Source organism: Microcebus murinus, chromosome 16 (assembly GCF_040939455.1).
Source record: "Microcebus murinus isolate Inina chromosome 16, M.murinus_Inina_mat1.0, whole genome shotgun sequence".
Classification (NCBI taxonomy): Eukaryota; Metazoa; Chordata; class Mammalia; order Primates; family Cheirogaleidae; genus Microcebus; species Microcebus murinus.
This window is the reverse complement of record NC_134119.1, coordinates 208,252-225,862: the sequence shown is the minus strand read 5'-3', so window position 1 is coordinate 225,862 and position 17,611 is coordinate 208,252. Positions and strand designations below refer to the sequence as shown.

Sequence of the window (17,611 nt, the reverse complement as noted above, 5' to 3'; positions counted from 1 at the left end):
GACGCAGGAGGCCAGAGCTGCCCAGGACGCCACCCACCCCAAGGATGACCACATTCCCTCCAGTGCCCGTCACCTGTGACGCCGTGCGCAACAAGTGCCGTGAGATGCTGACCGCTGCCCTGCAGGCAGACCGTGAGTGCCCGGCAGGTTCTGACCCGACATGCCAGACTCAGGTGGCCAGGACCCTGCCTGCCCCCAAAGGCTTACTTCCAGAGAGGTGGTCCTCCTCTCTCAGCCTATTGTCATGGCCCCGGGAGTGGGTGGGGTCTTTGGGGATACTAGAGTGCTGGGGTCATGGGCAGTGGCCCCCAGGGACATGGCTGTCTCCTCTAGCTGCCAGGGTGTGGTACAGGCAGAGAAGGCTGTGGGGCAGCTTGTCAGGGCTCTCTTGCAGATGACCATGTGGCCACTGGTGCGGACTGTGAGCGTCTGTCAGCCCAGATTGAAGAATATATCCTTTGTGCAGGGGCTTCTGGGCCAAGGGTTTCTGGCGGAGTCAGGCCACCGGGCCCGGCTCCCCCTGGTGGCTGCTGGGCACCAGTGCCAGGCTGTCCAGGGCTCTCTCTGGGCGGTCACCTGCCTGGCCAGTGGGGCAGCCTGGACCCAGGAGGCCTCCCTGGACTGGCCGAGGGGCTGATTCTGCCTACTGGTGCTGTCCCTGGGGCTTTGAGCCTGAAGCTCCATGCCAGCCAGGAATGGGTCTGTGGAGGCCCAGCCCTGTGGCCTCTCAGCTCAGCACCAGGGCCGGGTGGGCAGGCTGGCTACTGTGTGGCCAGACAGAGCCTCCCCAGCCCCCAGCCTGGCACGGCCCGCGGTATGGCGGGTGGCAGCCGGAGGGCGAGGCTTTGGTCTCAGATGGGTCCTTAAACGCCTGCACGCATCTTCCGGGACGTTGGGAACACAGACATGAAGTACAAGAACCGGGTGCGGAGCCGCATCTCCAACCTGAAGGATGCCAAGAATCCCGACCTGCGCCGGAACGTGCTGTGTGGCGCCATAACGCCGCAGCAGATCGCAGTGATGACGTCAGAGGTGAGCGCCTGTCGGAGGGGCTGGGGGCCGCCCCTGCGGAGCGTGGCTAAGCGGTTGGCCCCTCGCCTCAGGAGATGGCCAGCGACGAGCTGAAGGAGATCCGCAAGGCCATGACCAAGGAGGCCATCCGCGAGCACCAGATGGCCCGCACAGGCGGCACGCAGACGGACCTGTTCACCTGCAACAAGTGCAGGAAGAAGAACTGCACCTACACACAGGTGAGCAGCGCTGGGGGTGTCCGGTGCCCACCTTGGAGCTCGTGCCTGTCCCCTCTGCTGGGCGGCAGGGCCACTCTCACCCACACCTGGACATGGCGCCAGGGCTGTGGTCTGAGCTTAGGTTTCTCTCTGAGCCTCTCGGGCCCTGATGAGGCCAGGGAGTCAAAGTCACCTTCAGGGCCTACTCCCTTACCCAGGACCCTTGGCCCCAGGCAGCTGAAGTGGGGGGCCCGGGAAGGAGGTGTCAAGAGTGTGGGTGCTGGTGGGAGGGCAGTGTGGCCGTGGGACCCTCAGACCCCGCCATGCAGGACACTGAGGTGCTCTGGGGGGACTGTGTGGACCCCACAAGATGCTGGGGAACTGGTAAGAGGAGCGTGGCCACTGTACTGGCAGACAGGGCTCGAGAGGGGCAGTCTTCCCTTGTGGGCCGCACAGGGTCTGGGGCTGTGCAGGGCCTGGCCTGCTCCCTACCAGTGGGGTGAGGCTCACTTCGGGCCTTCCGAAAGGCACCACACCACGGGGAATCCTTGCTAGCCTTTCACTGTGGGGCCCTTCCTACAAGGGACTCTCCCGCCCTCAGCTGAGTCCAGGCCCTGCAGGGCTCAGGCCAGCGTGAGGTGCTTTAGGCCCACATGAGGGCCTCTGCCGTGGTGGACCCCCCCCCCCCGTCTCTTCCCCCAAGGCTCAGGAAGGTTGGGGTTGCTGGGCAGCCTCAGGACAGGTCACCCATGGGGGTCCAGGGACCACAAGAGCAGCACTGCTAAGGCCGGGGACAACCCCTGCAGCAGAGCCCAGGTGACCCTGGGCTCACCCCTCCCCACAGGTGCAGACCCGCAGCTCTGACGAGCCGATGACCACCTTCGTTGTCTGCAACGAGTGTGGAAACCGCTGGAAGGTAGGTGGGTCAGCCCAGGCTGCCCCCCCGACCCTGCTCTCAGGAGGTGGGTGTCCCGGCTGGTGTGGGGTCTATGCTGTGAGCTACTGATGGCTGTGCCCAGCCAGCCTCCTGGGAGTCTCGGGGGCGGGTGGAGACCCCAGCCCCGGGTGGAGCTGTCCTGCTCCCCCACCCTGGATGCCACTCGCCTACTTCTTGCAGTTCTGCTGAGCCCTCTTGCAGATGTCCTGCAGCCCTGGGCTGTGGCCAGTGCCAGCCCTCCCCAGTCCTGGATGGACACAGCCTCTCTGGAGGCCCCCCGAAGGCAGCCCACCTTGCCCCCACCCTGCCTGCCTGGAGTGCACCTTTCTGCTCATTTCCCTTGTTATTAAATGTTTCTTTTTGCCACCTCGCTGTCCTTGGCCCTTGCTCCTATAGGGCCCCTGTGTCCTTTCTGTCCCCCGCTGCTGCTGGACAGCACTGGTCCCTGGGGTCAGGCACCGCTGGGCTGGGCCTGGCGGGTCAGTGCTGGGGGAAGAGCTGGACAGACCCTCAGAGGGATCACCTCTGCCTCACGGTTCAGGGACCTGGGGGCTCTGCCTGTGCCCGTGCGTGCGTGGTGCAGGCCCCGAGCTGTGCAGGCAGGTGAGGAGAGGCCTTGTGTGCACGCAGACACCTGGGGCCCCTGCAGGCCTCAGTTAGACCACCCTGCCTGTCGTCCGCCCCCCCCTTCTCAGGCGTGGGCAGCTCAGTGCCCCCCAGGATGGCTAGTCCCACATCCCGTCTGTTTGTGGCATTCACCCTGTAGCGTGGTGGTCTCAGGACCGTAAGCCCATTCCAGCTTCAAATTGCTTGACTTCCCAGAAATTCGGGACAATGGAGTGGTGAGCACTTGCCTGGAGGGGCCTGCGCGACGAAGATGGCGTCGTGCCCAGCATCAAGGGACTCTCCCTGCTGGCCTGCCTCCGGGGGACACCCTTGATACCTGCTGGGGACCCCTGTCCGCCAGGGTCCGGGCGGCACGTCCCACTGCGTCCCAAGCCTTCATGAGGTGCTGTGGTCACACTGTGGTGACCATTTACGGCTCAGGAGGCTGGGGCCACTGCTCTGAGGTGTCCAGTGGGAGCGTGGGTCGGGGCAGGGCGCACAGGGCTCTGTCTGGCCCCCAAGCGGGCACTAGAGTCCACGCCCCCGCGCCGAGGCCGGGTCTGGGACGACTCCTCATTCTCTCATCTCCCCACAAGCCTGGAAATACAGGGGAGACTTTTCCTTTAAAAATATCTTCAATAATAAGACATCCTATTTTGGGGTGGGGATGAGGGGAGAGAGATAAATATGAAAACATTTTTTCTTTTTTTTAGATAAAACACAGTAAGGACATGTTTCCAGGTTTAAAGTTCATGAGCATATAAAAGAAAAATTGGGTCCTGTCACCTTGAGCCTGAGTCTGAGGTGCAGACAGTCCAACCAGGAAGGTCTTAGTTACAAAACTAGGTATCTGGAGGTCCTACCGCCCGGCAAAGGCACGTTTTCACCTCCGGCTGCCCGGGGAGGGGGAGGAGGCCCCCTTGAGGCTCTCGGGTCCAAGGTGCTTCCTGGGAGGGCCGCTCCTCTCACCAGGCAGGAGCACTGGCCAGCCAGCCGCAGGCTGCGAGGGGCTTCAGGCCACCACCCTGCACCTGGAGCTCCCGCCGGGCCTGCGGGCAGAGTCAGGGGTGCCACCTTCCCCTCTGGGGTCCGGACGCCTCCAGGGTGGGGACCCCAGCCAGCTGGGCTGGGCCTTCAGGTGTGCGCCACACCCCCGCTGGCATGAACACGTGCGGGTAACCCAGAGTCTGCCCACGGGGGCTGGGTGTGCAGCCTAGGCCTCGGAGGAAGACTGCGAGGCCCCCCGGAGCAGCAGGGCGCGGTAAGTGGGGGAGCTGAGGAAGCGAGGGTAGGAGTCCCGGTGCATGAGCGTGTAGATCTGCAGCTGCGCGTCGTCGAACGTGTGCGCGGACGGCTCCTGCATCTTCTTATTGATGCCTTCGCGCACACGGGAGTCCAGGCTCACCTGCGGGAAGCGGCACCGGGGTCAGGCGGCCCAGGGGTGCCCCCCCACCGCGGTGCCCGACACAGGCCGCCCCCCGCGCCCTTTCCGGCCATTGGCGCACCTCCTTGGGGGACAGTATGGACACGTAGTCCTCGTAGATGAGCCGCGCCTTCTCGTCCACCACGTGCTGGTTGGCCTCGGCCTTCAGCTCCTCGCAGGCCAGCCAGAAGAGCATGTTCTCCTCGCTGTACTCCGTGCGCAGAAAGGCCCGGAACACACTGCGGCCCGCCGGGCTGCGCATCAGCTTGTCGAAGGACTGTGCCCAGCTCTGCACCTCCTCGGGGCTCGGCGCGGCACTGTGGGAAGCCACAAGTTTGGGGCCAGGCCACCTCAGGCCCGAGGCCCCCACACGCCCTCTGGCCTGCGGGACTCACCACACTTCGCAGCCGGGCAGGGGCTGGAGCTTGCTCTCCTGGGAGGCTTGCCACGCTCGCCGCCGCCTTTCGTTCCTGACGGCAGAGAGAAGGTGGTGTTGCCCTTGACACACGGGCCTCCACACGCACACACATGCCACTGCGGCCACACGCGGGCCCTCGGCACACAGGCAAACACGGGACGCGGGGTGCCTGGCACGTGTGCAAACCTGCTGCAGGGGGAGCAGCCCCTGGAACCGTCTCCTTTCACGCCCTCCTGGGAGACGGCCCCTCCTCGCCTGTCCCCCCGAGGGTCTAGGTCGCTGTCCCTGCAATGTGCCCAGGCCACGACCTCTGCCCCTCCTTCCCAGGTCCCCGCTAGGCCCTGGGGACTCCTGTCGTGCTCCACCCCCACCACCAAGGACCCTGCTCTCAGCCTGACATGGGCTCTGTCTGTCTCTCGCCCACGCGTCCACACCGCAGGTCCACACCGCAGGTCCGACGAGTCAGCACGTCTTGTCGGCTGATGCCGGGTGCGAGCCCCCGGCCCACATGTCTGACCTGCCAGTTCCTGGAGCCTGACCCCTGACTCGGGGCCTAGTGCTTGTCACTGCCAGGCCAAATCCACAACCCAGGGCCGCTTGGTGACTGGCACACTTCTCAAACCCAGACGTCCAGACAGCTCAGTTCCTGCCCTACCCCTGCCCCCCAGATGTAGGCCCCAAACTTCCTGCCTCCCCCACTCCAAGCTCCTGGTGAGCCCTAACTATACACACTCACTCCTCCCACCCGCGTCTTGCCTGTTGCTCACGGGCAGCTGAGCCCACCCTGGGTCCCCAAATTGCCTCAACAGCCAAGGGCCTTCAGCCCGAACAGGGCCACGCTTCTGCGAGGCATGGAAATGCCCACTAGCTTCCCCACACTCCTAGAAAGCTCTTTTAACATCTGGGACCCCCTCCCGCCCTCACAGACACGCAGACGCCCCAGTGCTCTCCTCTGCCGCCAAGCAGGCTGCTGGGGAAGCTCTTCTCCATCGCCTGGGGTGAGCTGCTCCCTCACTCTCGCCTCAGGTCAGCAACCCTCCACTGCACGCAATCTGCAGGACCTGTGCCTGCTTTGTTCCACTGCAGGGCCCAGGGCCCAGCCTAGGGGCTCACAGCGGCACCGACAAGGCATGCTGAGTGTATGGGCGTGTGCGCACGCAGCACCAGGCACGTCCTCAGCACAACAGGTGCGGGAGCCGTGCAGGAGCCTCCCAGGGGGCCAGACACTGACCACGGGTCACCAGGGCCCAACAGCCCCAGGGTAGGATGGTAGCAGGAGCACCCTGCCTGCAGGGGATGCCTCAGAAGCCACCAGAAGGTCCCATCCGGGCTGTGTGCAGCCCTACCCCTGCCCCTCCCACCCAGCCGGGCCCCACGTACCAGGAGCAGCTGCAGCAGCAGCACCAGCACAGGCAGCAGGGGTTGCGGCTGGGGGCCGCCGGCGGGGCTGTGTCATGACTGGTCATTGAGGGGGGCCGGTCTGCCTCCTCTGGCCCTGTGTGCTGGGGAGGACAGAGCCACCTTAGTGTCCAGGCACCCCAGACCACACACCTCCCCCCACACCCACTGGCGACCACGCTCCCAGGGGGAGGACCCTTGGCCTCCAGTGTTCAGAGGTCTCCCAACTCCTCGTGGCCCCTCACTTGCCCTCCCATCTCCCCAGGGGGCAGAGGCAGAGGGGGACGTGGCGTACCTGCTTCTCCGCCTCATGCGGGGTGGGCATGGGTGGGCAGAGGAGGTTGCCCAGGCTCCGTGGTGCCAGCTCCTGGACCCTCACCGCAGCCTGGGGATCTGGGGAGAGGGGCTAAGGTTCTAATGAGAATCTTTGACCCCGGCCCCGACCTGTCCCCCAGGAGGGGTCTCAAGAGGGTATCTCCACCCTCCTCCTCCTCAGAGCCCTGGAGGAGCCTGCTTCTGCCCACTCCTCCTAGACCCAGCTCTGCCCGTCTTCTGCTCCCAATCTGACCCCCACCAGGGCTGTGAAGGGTCCAGCGTCGGGGAGGAGGGGGCTGCAGCTGTTTCTGGCTACTCCTCCCAGGCTGGGCCCCAGATGAGGCCCCCCACAGGAGTTCCGGGACACCCCCATCTGCCCTGTCCCTGGGAAGCCGGAAGCCTGGGTTCCTCTTTCTTGGTTTCCGGCTCCTGGCCCCTCCCAAAGGGGCTGGGGCCCCCAGAGTCTGGGCCTAAGGCTGGTGCGTGGGGGTGGCAGTCAGACATGCCTCCAGGGTGTTTCTGCCCAGACTCAGGGGGTAGGGAGGTGGGTACAGCTGCTCCCCACCAAGAGTCTAGGTCTGTCTATGGGCCACAGTGGACTCAGCCAGGGGTAACAGGCCAGGGCTGCAGCATTGAGGATTTCAGTGAGACTCAGGGCAGGACTTCCTGAGGGTGGGGGAAGTGGAGCAGGGCACTGGTGAAGAGGGACATGTGCCTCCCAGGGAACATGGCTCTTTGGTTGTGACACCTCCTTACCCTCTGCTGCCACCCAAGGTTTCCCTCCTTCCCAGCCCACTGCCTCTAGGCTACAGAAACTGCAGCCTCAAGGCCCTAGCGCAGGGCACAGGGCACGCCAGCCAGGGAAGAGGGGGTGCCCTGGCCTTGCTCCCCTGTCGCCTCCTCAGAGTCCCCCAGTTTGTGCACATCCTTCCAGGCATTTGGCCACACCTTCTGCGGTGGAGGCATAGCCGCGGCATGAAGCCGCGAACAGCCCTTCTGCCACCAAAGAAGCTACCATGGGTCCCAGCGTCCCCTTGGGCGATGGTGCAGGGCAGCCAATCAGCATCCTGGAGGCAGTTTTGAACACCTGAGTCCACCAATGCCCAGGTGAGGGCCCTCTGGGCCTCCCTGCACATCCACTGCCCTCCTCAGTGGCCAGGAGTGTCACGACTTGGTGCTACTTTATTTTGTCACTTAATCTTCATATTCCCCACCAAGCCACTCCCTGCTTGCAGCCTTTGAATCCTTGTTTCTGCACCTCCAGGGCCTGTGTGTGTGTGAGCTCTGCTCAGATGGGACAAGCCAGAGTTTTGCACTTAGGGCACCTGCTGTCCAGAGCCAGATCTGGGGGCAGGTGCAGAGTCCCCTCGCGCCTTGGCCCCTCAGCAGTTGTGCAGCTTCCTCTGAGATCTGTGGGCCTCACAGGCTCCCAGTGAGCAGATGGGGACACAGAGAGTAGCCCTGAGTCTGGGCTTTCCTTTAGGGGTCAAGTTTATAGGGAAAGGAAGGGGCGTGGCAGCCTGAGGTCGGGTAGCTGTACCCAGCCAGGCCGTGACTTCCTCATCTCCACCCCCACTCAGGGACTGGCACTCCAGCACTCCGAGACTGTCCCTCCTGGCAGCCATCTCCACCCCGGCTCTCAGGAGAGGAAGGGACCCATCCGGGGGTCTGGGGCTGTGTGCTAGGGGTCTGCTGAGGAGGGAGCCGGCCCCTTCTTTCCAGGTGAAGACCCTGGACCTGGTCGCCTGTCCCTGGCTCCCTGCACCCTTCTCAGGTCAGCTGGAACCATCCATGTCCCCAGGCTACCCATGGGCGCCCTGGGCTGACCCTCTTCTCTCCTGGGGGGATACAGAGTCTGAACTAGGGTCCTACCCCTCATCCTGGTATTGGGGGGCTCCTCCCCTTCCCCAGCCCCCCAAGGCTTTGCCCCCAAGTCTGGGAGGGGAGAGAGAGGCCAGACAGGCAGCAAATCTGGTCTCTGGGGACAGAAGCTCCCTGAGGAGCAGTTGCTGCTTTGCTCCACAGAAGGAAAAAGAACGTCCCCAAGCCTGGCCAGTCCAAAAAAAGAATTAAAAAATGTGACAATCTCAGAAAAAAATGTCATAACCTTTGGGAGGGGGTTGACAGAGGGGCCCCATTGCCAGTCCTTCTGAGTCTACCCAGTGCTTTCCTGTCTGCTGCCCCCTCCTTCTGGCTGGCGGAGTCCGGCCACCCGTCCAAGGCAGGACAGCCCTCCGTAGCCCTGTGACCCTCACTCCAGCGCACCTCTGAAGTGTGGTGGCGACCCCCCACCTTGCTCCTCTCCCAGCCGGTAGCGTCCAGTCTGGGGGAGCCCCTCCCTCCAGCCGCTGACGCCCCCGCCCCTACCTCAAAGAACTCGCCGTGGCGCCCCACTCACCAGCGACCCAAAGTGGGGGTGGGGGCGGGAGGGGCCCGGCTGGGTGTGGGCCCCACCCTGGCTGCCGAAGGGGCGTGCACTGCAGTGGCGGGGACTCGGTCGGACGGCAGGAGGTACTCCCGCAGCGCTCTGGAGGGAGGCTGGCGCCAGGAGCCCCCCGATCGGCTGGGGCTGGGGGCGCAGCGCCTCCCCTACAGCTCGCAGGGCCAAGTGGCTTCCCGATCCAGTGGGGTGGGGGCGGGGGCGGACAGGGTGTCCCGCCCCACCAGGCTTGGGGGGGCAGGAGACACGGAAACCTGGGTTCTTCCGGCCCCCACCTTCGAGCAATCACTTCCCCAGGCTCTGAGCTGCAGAAAAAGAGGAACCGGCTGCAGCGCCCCTCCCCCACGAGCGGGGGCGGGCTCCAGTGCCCCCGAGGCCCAGGGTCCACGTGGACCCCGCCGCGGGAGTCCACGGAGTGCGGACCCCGGGCGCCGGCTCGCGAGGCTCCCGTCCCTCACCGCCCCGGCTGGGAGCCGGGAGGGGCCGGGCTGCCGTCCCCGGCGCCGCGCGCACTCACCGGCCGCGCTCCCGAGCCACTCGCGCCGCCGCCGGCCCGCGCGCTCCGAGGTCCGGCCCGGTCGTCGGGGAGGGGGCGCGGGGCACAGTGCGCAGGCGCCGGGGCCGCACTTCCCCAAAGCGAGGGGCCGGGACTTCCTCGCGCCGGGTGGCGCCGGGCCCGCCCCGCCCGCCGCGCCCCGCCCCGCGCTCGGCCGGCTGCGCGCCCACCCGCCCCGCCCCGCCCCGCCCCGCCCCGCCCCGCGCCTGCCCCCAGGGTGCGGGGCTTCCCCGCTAGGTGCGGCGCGGGCGGCGGAGCCTCTGGCCCGGGCGGTGGACGGGGGTACGGCCGTGACCCCCGCTCTGCTCGGCGGGGCCTTTCCCGCTGTGCGGTTCTGTGGGCGTCCGCGGGACTCCAGGGTGGAGGCGCGGGAGCTGGGCCCGCATGCTGCTTGCCCCGCCCGGGTAAGAGGAGGCCGCCGGGACGGACCGACCGCCCCAGCCCATCCGCATTTGTGCAGCGCGGCTAAGAGCCTTGTGCTGCGGAGCCTTCCTGAGGGCGGGAGGGTCCTGTGCCGCGGCGCTGGCCGGAACTGGAGGTGCGGGTTCTCGCGTCCCGAGCCTCGTGTGGGGCCTGGCTGAGTCCTGCTGACCCCTCCAGTTGCCCCAAGATGTCCGCCACGCCGTCCCCTTGCCATGAATCCGCTATTCTCTTGGCCAACTCCGCTCATCTTTATGACTCGGTACAGGTGTTGGTTGAGTTCCTCATCCTAGCATGCCTTGGCTCAGAGTGGCCCTGCCCCTGCTCTGGAAATGGTCTCCAGAGTGTCTGTGCCGCGTAGCCCGGGCTGTGTGCAGCTCCTGTGCGCCCCAGCACGGGCACTCAGCCCTGCCAGCGCCCAGTGTCAGGGTCCTGCTCATAAAATGCCTTCCAGTGGCACAAGTAGTAGGTGAACACGTCTAACAGAACTCTGAGCGGTGCAAAGGGAAGTGCTTTTACAAGTGTTCTTCATTGATTTGGCGAGTGTCTGGGTGTCCCTTGTGTGCCAGGGAGCAGGACAGGACAGCCTGGAGCTGACTGCTGGGGGCCGGTGGGTGGTGGGAAGCAGACAAGAAAGGACTGGGTGAGCCGTGGGGAGGGCACTGCATCCAGGGGGGCCTTGCTGAGCAAACAAGGGGTGGGGGAAGGCCTGGAGGGGGGCGGTCAGAGGTGAGGGGGCCCAGGACAGGCTGCCGCCAGGCGCTGTGTGCCCAAGGCCTGGCCGGCTTGGCTGCAGGACCGCCTGGCTGCCTTGCGGGCAGGGCAGGGCCCAGGACGTCCATCTGCACAGGAGGTGGGCTGCTGCTTATCCAGCCCAGCTGACAATCCTGAGAGGCGGGCACAGGTGAGGACAGAGGAGGCTCCACAGAGGTGTGCCCACCTGTGAGGCTCCACAACCTGGCTGATCCTGCAGTGCTTGGTATGGTGTCTCCCTGCCAGGAGGTGCAGGTGTTTTGTGGGCCGTGGACAGTGCCTTCTCTCCACCTCACCCCCCACCGTTTCTCCGTGTCCCCTTGGGCCTGCTCTCCACTCCCCTGGCCTCTGCCCCTCACCACGAAGCATCCCCAAAATCTGCAGGAGGAACCCAGGTGAGCCGGGCAGTGGAGGGTTGGGATGGGATTTGAGCCCAGGACCCTCTGCCTCATCACACCCCCCAGTACACTGGGCCTGGGCCCGCAGGCTCTGCTCTCCCACAGAGCTTTCTGCAGGCAGAGCCTCCTTCAGGCCGCACCGGAACGTCCTTGGCCACCTCCCCTGGCCTCCTCTGTGGACCTCAGCCCCCTCCCCAGTGGGGATCGAAGGGCCCCACGGGCCAGCCCAGCCCTCTCAGTGAAGCCACTTGTCTTGCTGGCCCTAGCAGGGCACCCGCCTGATGTGAGCGGGAGCATCCACTTTGTGGGGGGCCACTGTGCTAAGTGAGACCCACGTCTTTTTTTTTTTTTCTTTGAGACAGAGTCTCGCTCTGTTGCTTGGACTAGAGTGCCCTGGCGTCAGCCTGGCTCACCGCAACCTCAAACTGCTGGGCTCAAGGGATCCTTCTGCCTCAGCCTCCTGAGTAGCTGGGACAACAGGCATGCGCCACCATGCCCGGCTAACTTTTTCTATATATATTAGTTGACCAATTAATTTCTTTCTATTTATAGTGGAGACGGGGTCTCGCTGTTGCTCAGGCTGGTTTTGAACTCCTGACCTCCAGCAATCCGCCCGCCTCGGCCTCCCAGAGTGTTAGGATTACAGGTGTGAGCCACCGCACCCGGCCAAGACCCGCATCTTAAAGATGAAGAAATGGGGGCTCAGAGAAGTGATGAAATAATATATGATTTTAATAAACAGATGAAGTCATTCTAGGAACTCAGTCAATCCCCAAGAGACAGACTCCTGGGGTTCGGACTTCGGGGAGCTTGGCCAGAGGACACCAGGACTGGCTGTCATCACATGCCCCACATCAGGGTGTGAGTAGCTGCCGCTCCTGGACTTGGAAATTGCCTTCCCTGCCCTGTCCATTTGCCCCTGCTCAAGTCCCCCTGCTCCTGGCCCCCTCCTTTTTCCCCTCTCTGCTTGACCCCACCTCCCCATCTCTATCCCCATCTTCCCCCCTCTAGGCTTGGATCAAGGCCAAGGGCACCAACAGCCCAGGAAGGGTGAAGGGTCAGGTGCAGGGGGAAGGGCTGGCTGTGGGTACAGAGGGCACAGGTCCCCATCCTATAGCTGGGGTCAGGGAGAGACATTAGCTGCCACTGAGGGGGATCCCTACTGGATCCCCGCTCTGCCCTCTGCCCTCCTTCCAGATCTGTTCTGTGCCCCAGGCAGGCAGGAGGAGCCCCTGGCAGGGCACAGGTTTGTCTGAGTCCTAGCGGCTCCTCCTGTGTGCAGCCTGCTGGGCAGGGGCTAGGGGAGAAGCCAGAGGTAGGCAAGACAGGTCCTGGGGTCTGCAGAGAGCCCACTTAGGGGAGAGGAGTAAGATCTGCCCAGAAACCTGGGGGCTTTTCAGAGTCTGGAGGTTTGTAGGTTGTGGGTTTGTCAGAATTGGACAGGGGTGGTTTCCTTCCTGTGGTCTGTGGATGGGGGGCTCCCCCAGGCTATTCAGGATGGAAAGGAAGACCAGAGGGTGGGCTTTCTGTTTGTGGCAGCAGGGTCCTCTGGGCATCGCTGGTGACTCTCCAAAGGCCAGCTTTGGCCCGGGCCGTCCCTCCCCCCCTGCCCAGAATCCCCAAATGCCCCTCACCCCCACCCCCAATGGGGTGACCTGTACTCTGGGGCCCACTGTAGCCTGAGGCTGCCCTTACTCCTGGGGTGTGGCTGTTGCTGGGAACAGGCTCTTCTTCCTGCCCTCCCCCAGACTGGGGGCCTCCCGTGGACCCGCAGGACAGCAGGTTGCCTGATGGGGGCAGGCCCGGATTGGAGGAATAGGGTGTCCCTGTGACCTGTTGCTGTGACACCCGCCCACTTGCATCTCCCTACGTGGCTGAGAGAGCCCCACTCCCTGTACCCTGATGTCTGTGAGGCTGGATGTGGGAGAAGAGTGTCCATACTCCCCCTTGCCCTCGGGGTGGGGGTCCTGCGTAGGGGAAGCAGAAAGACCAGAGAGCCCTCGCAGGACGGAGAACGAGAACTTTATGCGGAAGGGTGGGGCGCGGCCGCACATTCCAGGTCGCCGTCACCGCCGGAAGATGCCCCCCTCGTTCTCCTCCAGGATGGTCTCCACGCGCCTCCGCTGCGGGGGAGAGAGGCTGGTGCCAGGTGTGTGGTGGCGGGCGGGGCCCCTCTCTGCCCCTTCCCGGGCTTGCTGGCACCTCCTGGCGGTCCAGGGGGTCCGGGATCCGCGTGGGCTTTAGCTGCGGCGGCAGAAGTAGCTCGAGCCGGACGGCGGCGCGCGCGGACTTCTGGTGCTTGATGAGGAACGAGATCTCCTCCTCCTGCGGGTGCCCGGATCCCTGAGCAGGCGCTGCGCATGGCCCCGTCCTCCCCGCCCGCCCAGGGCGTCCCAGTCTGTCCTGCTCCCGCTCCCGTTGCCACCTGCCCGCATTAGACCTGGCCGGTCTGTTCTCCCGGTCGGGCCCCTGGCCTCACCCGCATGCGGCTGTAGCGCAGCCGCAGGGCGCGGACTCGCCCGCGGGCCTCCGCTGCCTTGAGGACTCCGAGGAGCAGGTTCTGGCTCTTGGCCGGCAGCTGGAGCGACTGGGCCCAAGTGCGCGGGTCGGGCATGCGGTACCGCGTCTCCACCGACTCGTGCGGGAAGATGGAGGCGGCTGCGCCCACGTCCTCTAGCAGGTCCCCGAAGAGCAGGTGGCGGTGGCGCTGCGCAGGGAGCATGGCCACCAACCTCTCCAGTGTCATGGTCCAGCCCGGCGTGGGGGGCTCCGTTGCGGGCGCCCACTTGGCGCGCTCCTTCCCGGGCCTTGCGCCTGGCGCGTCCTTCCCGGTGCGCTCCCGCGGGCCCTTGCGTCCGGCCCCTTTCGCCGGCGGCTCCATCCTGCCGCCCTGCCCAGGGAAGAGCACCTCGCGTCGGTGCCTGAGCGGGCACTGGGCCCTGCCCAGCCCGACCCCACCGTACACTCCAGCTCTGGCCCAGCTGGACTTCCTGCAGTCAGCCCGAGGGCCCGCACGTCTGGCCTCTGCAGGGACTGGTCTGGTCTGGTCTGTCCTGCCCTGCACCCGCCCGGGACCCTCAGCCTTAGTTTAGGGACTGGGTGGAGGGCATGGGCCTTCATTGTGTCCTGGGCAGAGGACCCGGGCCTTGGGGAGACGTGTGTGGACATAACTGGGCCTGTGCGTGTCCGTGTGAGTGGCTCGTGTCTGTGGGAGGTCTTCGTAGCTACGTTTGTGCATGCATGTGCCCAGCCCCCAGCCCAGCTTGCTCCCTCCTCCCCCAGCTGGCCCCAGCCGGCCCAGCCTACAGCGCCCTTCCCGTCTCCCTCCCCTCCCACGGAGGGCCAGAGGCAGAGCCACGGTCCAAGCGTCCGCTGACGCCCCGTCCCCATCCTCAGCTCCAGCAGCAGACCCAGCCCAGTCCCGCCCCTCGGTCCCCACACCCCATACTTTTCCCTATCAGGTGGGAACCCCTCAGCTAGGGCTCTCTGGGGCTTGTTGACGCTGTTGCCCGGCAACTAGGAGTCCCGCCCCTCCCTCCGCCCGGCGCGTGCAGGGCGGCCTTCGGGAGGGGCGCGGGCGGCGGGCAGGGGCGACATCGCGGGGACGCCCCAGCAGTAGGAACCCTTTCCAGCCCGTAATGTGTCTTCCAGGCGGCCGCAGGCTTGCAGTTCGGGGCGTGGGCCGATCGCCTCTGCATCTCCAGTCGCTGGCGTTCCCGCGAGGAGTAGCTGGGGCCCCCGAAACTCTTCTAGGACAAGTGTAGGGCCTCAGGGGTCCCCCTGGGTTTTACTGAACCCTAAGTCTCCGGATCTGGGGTCCTGGGTCTTGGGTTTCTGAACTCTCTTTGTACATTCATTAATTTTATATTATTTTAGAACTAATTCACTTCTCAGTTTGTTAGTTCTATAATTTATCCGGGCTTTTGGTGGTGTATTTTAGAATTCGTTAACTCCCCTGCTGGTTCCATGGTTTAAGTGAGGCAAAAATTAGCGTAAACCCATAATCTGTTAGTGTGTGTGTGTGTTTTGTGTGTGTGTGTTTTCTGTTAGTGTGTGTGTTACTGCCAGAGCGTGCACACGACTCCCCCCTCCATGCACAGACCTGCCTGCCCGGGTCCCAGGCTGTGCCTCTGGGAGTCTGGAGGGTCCCGGGCGGTGCCTCTGGGAGTTTGGAGGGTCCCAGGTGGTGCCTCTGGGAGTTTGGAGGGTCCCAGGCGGTGCCTCTGGGAGTCTGGAGGGTCCCAGGCGGTGCCTCTGGGAGTCTGGAGGGTCCCGGGCGGTGCCTCTGGGAGTCTGGAGGGTCCCGGGCGGTGCCTCTGGGAGTCTGGAGGGTCCCGGGCGGTGCCTCTGGGAGTCTGGAGGGTCCCGGGCGGTGCCTCTGGGAGTCTGGAGGGTCCCGGGCGGTGCCTCTGGGAGTCTGGAGGGTCCCGGGCGGTGCCTCTGGGAGTCTGGAGGGTCCCGGGCGGTGCCTCTGGGAGTCTGGAGGGTCCCGGGCGGTGCCTCTGGGAGTCTGGAGGGTCCCGGGCGGTGCCTCTGGGAGTCTGGAGGGTCCCGGGCGGTGCCTCTGGGAGTCTGGAGGGTCCCGGGCGGTGCCTCTGGGAGTCTGGAGGGTCCCGGGCGGTGCCTCTGGGAGTCTGGAGGGTCCCGGGCGGTGCCTCTGGGAGTCTGGAGGGTCCCGGGCGGTGCCTCTGGGAGTCTGGAGGGTCCCGGGCGGTGCCTCTGGGAGTCTGGAGGGTCCCGGGCGGTGCCTCTGGGAGTCTGGAGGGTCCCGGGCGGTGCCTCTGGGAGTCTGGAGGGTCCCGGGCGGTGCCTCTGGGAGTCTGGAGGGTCCCGGGCGGTGCCTCTGGGAGTCTGGAGGGTCCCGGGCGGTGCCTCTGGGAGTCTGGAGGGTCCCGGGCGGTGCCTCTGGGAGTCTGGAGGGTCCCGGGCGGTGCCTCTGGGAGTCTGGAGGGTCCCGGGCGGTGCCTCTGGGAGTCTGGAGGGTCCCGGGCGGTGCCTCTGGGAGTCTGGAGGGTCCCGGGCGGTGCCTCTGGGAGTCTGGAGGGTCCCGGGCGGTGCCTCTGGGAGTCTGGAGGGTCCCGGGCGGTGCCTCTGGGAGTCTGGAGGGTCCCGGGCGGTGCCTCTGGGAGTCTGGAGGGTCCCGGGCGGTGCCTCTGGGAGTCTGGAGGGTCCCGGGCGGTGCCTCTGGGAGTCTGGAGGGTCCCGGGCGGTGCCTCTGGGAGTCTGGAGGGTCCCGGGCGGTGCCTCTGGGAGTCTGGAGGGTCCCGGGCGGTGCCTCTGGGAGTCTGGAGGGTCCCGGGCGGTGCCTCTGGGAGTCTGGAGGGTCCCGGGCGGTGCCTCTGGGAGTCTGGAGGGTCCCGGGCGGTGCCTCTGGGAGTCTGGAGGGTCCCGGGCGGTGCCTCTGGGAGTCTGGAGGGTCCCGGGCGGTGCCTCTGGGAGTCTGGAGGGTCCCGGGCGGTGCCTCTGGGAGTCTGGAGGGTCCCGGGCGGTGCCTCTGGGAGTTTGGAGCCTGAGCAGCCGAGAGGGGGACCAGCCTGGTTGACGACGGGATGGGGGCTCGGCTGAGGTTCTGGCCTTTCTTTAGGAGGCTGTTGACTGTTCCCGTTGTTTTTGGAATCTCGCCCTGACCTCTCAGTGAGAGGGTAAGCCTTGGCTCTGTGGCCCTGTGTGTGGAGCCTGCACCCGCATTCCCACAGCCAGGTGCAAAGGCTGTTCCTCTTCCCTAGCCCCAAGCCTTTGCACAACCGTTCTCCTGAAAGGCCTTCCTGAGCTGCTCGCTCCCCTGCTGCAGCTGCGTTTAGCTTGTGGCCTGAGCTTCAGCACCAGCCTGGCTTGTCGAAGTTCCCTGGGCTCTGGCAAGAAGCAGTTAAGGACTTAGAGAGGCTCACCCAGCAGGCCACCTCCTCCAAGCAGCCTTCCAGGGTACAGGAAACTCAGGCTGGGACTGCCTCTGTGTTCCCACTGGGGTGAGTCCTTTGAGACCAGGACCGTACCCTCCTCTCAGCTTCCCCGGATCCAGACCAGGGAGTCACATGAGAGGGGGCTAGCTGGTTCCTGGTGGTGGGGTGGAGGTCACACAGGAAGTAGGGAATGTTCTGTTCTCCTGCAAGAAAGAACTCATAATCTTCTTTCTGTTTTTGTAGGTTGGAAAACTTGACACTCCACCTCCTAATTCCTGGCAAGGTGCTCCCAGGCCTACCCCGCTCACATCATGACCCTGCTGTTTCTCCACACTTGTTGCACCAGCTGTGCTGGGCTCGAGGACCAGGGTCTCCCATCTGTTTCTGTCCTCAGGACATCAGGAGTTTTCAAGGGCTAGTGGGGATGCTGAGATCTAAAAGCATGTTTAGGCCGGGTGCAGTGGCATGCACCTTGTAGTCCCAGCACTCTTGGAGGCCGAGGCGGGAGGATCTCTTTGGGTCAGGAGTTCAAGACCAGCCTGAGCAAGAGTGAGACCCTGTCTCTACTAAAAATAGAAAAATAAGCCAGGTGTAGTGGCATGCACCTGTAGTCCCAGCTACTTGGGAGGCTCAGGCAGGAGGATCGCTTGTGGCCATGAGCTTGCAGTTGCTGTGAGCTAGGCTGACACCATCGCACTCTTGCCTGGGCAGCAGAGTGAGGCTGTCTCAAAAGAAAAAAAAAAACAACTTCAAAATCAAATTAATAAACCTTATTAAGTGACTACAAAATGACTACAAAATTAAATTTAACATTATAT

At 64.8% G+C, this 17,611-nt stretch overlaps 3 protein-coding genes and 1 long non-coding RNA gene across 9 annotated transcripts in view; 2 read left to right on the top strand and 2 right to left on the bottom strand.

Moving 5' to 3' along the window:
* Positions 1-3,504, top strand: part of TCEA2 (transcription elongation factor A2) — a 24,169-nt gene extending 20,665 nt beyond the window's left edge. For 2 of the 3 annotated variants that reach the window (XM_076010787.1, XM_012773030.3), the window contains exons 5-10: positions 2-132; positions 395-451; positions 878-1,032; positions 1,104-1,250; positions 2,074-2,145; positions 2,989-3,504. In XM_076010787.1, coding sequence (XP_075866902.1) covers positions 2-132; positions 395-451; positions 878-1,032; positions 1,104-1,250; positions 2,074-2,145; positions 2,989-3,012 — 586 coding nt within the window. In that variant the 3' untranslated portion in view covers positions 3,013-3,504. Of the gene's footprint in view, position 1; positions 133-394; positions 452-877; positions 1,033-1,103; positions 1,251-2,073; positions 2,146-2,346; positions 2,533-2,988 lie in introns of those variants that run through there. The other variant, XM_012773031.3, reaches the window with a different exon arrangement.
* Positions 3,504-9,389, bottom strand: RGS19 (regulator of G protein signaling 19). Of its 3 annotated transcripts, none has more exons than XM_012773035.3 (7): positions 9,284-9,385; positions 8,694-9,071; positions 6,307-6,404; positions 5,994-6,115; positions 4,591-4,665; positions 4,278-4,512; positions 3,504-4,177 (listed from the first exon to the last, which is right to left on the bottom strand). In XM_012773035.3, the coding sequence occupies exons 3-7, from the start codon at positions 6,334-6,336 to the stop codon at positions 3,986-3,988; spliced, it is 654 nt and encodes a 217-aa protein (XP_012628489.2). In that variant the 5' UTR covers positions 6,337-6,404; positions 8,694-9,071; positions 9,284-9,385; the 3' UTR covers positions 3,504-3,985. The 3 variants fall into 3 exon arrangements, with proteins under 3 accessions (XP_012628489.2, XP_012628492.2, XP_012628490.2); XM_012773038.3 differs by having other exon boundaries at positions 8,725-9,071; XM_012773036.3 differs by lacking the exon at positions 8,694-9,071 and having other exon boundaries at positions 9,284-9,389.
* On the top strand, positions 7,844-17,611 carry LOC105875772 (uncharacterized). Its single transcript, XR_001156133.3, has 4 exons — positions 7,844-8,100; positions 16,478-16,535; positions 16,620-16,859; positions 17,037-17,611. It is a non-coding gene; the product is annotated as an uncharacterized LOC105875772 (long non-coding RNA).
* LKAAEAR1 (LKAAEAR motif containing 1) lies at positions 12,531-14,443 on the bottom strand. Of its 2 annotated transcripts, XM_012773034.3 has the most exons (4): positions 14,342-14,443; positions 13,373-13,783; positions 13,096-13,218; positions 12,900-13,016 (listed from the first exon to the last, which is right to left on the bottom strand). In XM_012773034.3, exons 2-4 carry the CDS (start codon positions 13,772-13,774, stop codon positions 12,960-12,962), a joined length of 582 nt encoding a protein of 193 aa, XP_012628488.1. In that variant the 5' UTR covers positions 13,775-13,783; positions 14,342-14,443; the 3' UTR covers positions 12,900-12,959. The 2 variants fall into 2 exon arrangements, with proteins under 2 accessions (XP_012628487.1, XP_012628488.1); XM_012773033.3 differs by having other exon boundaries at positions 12,531-13,218.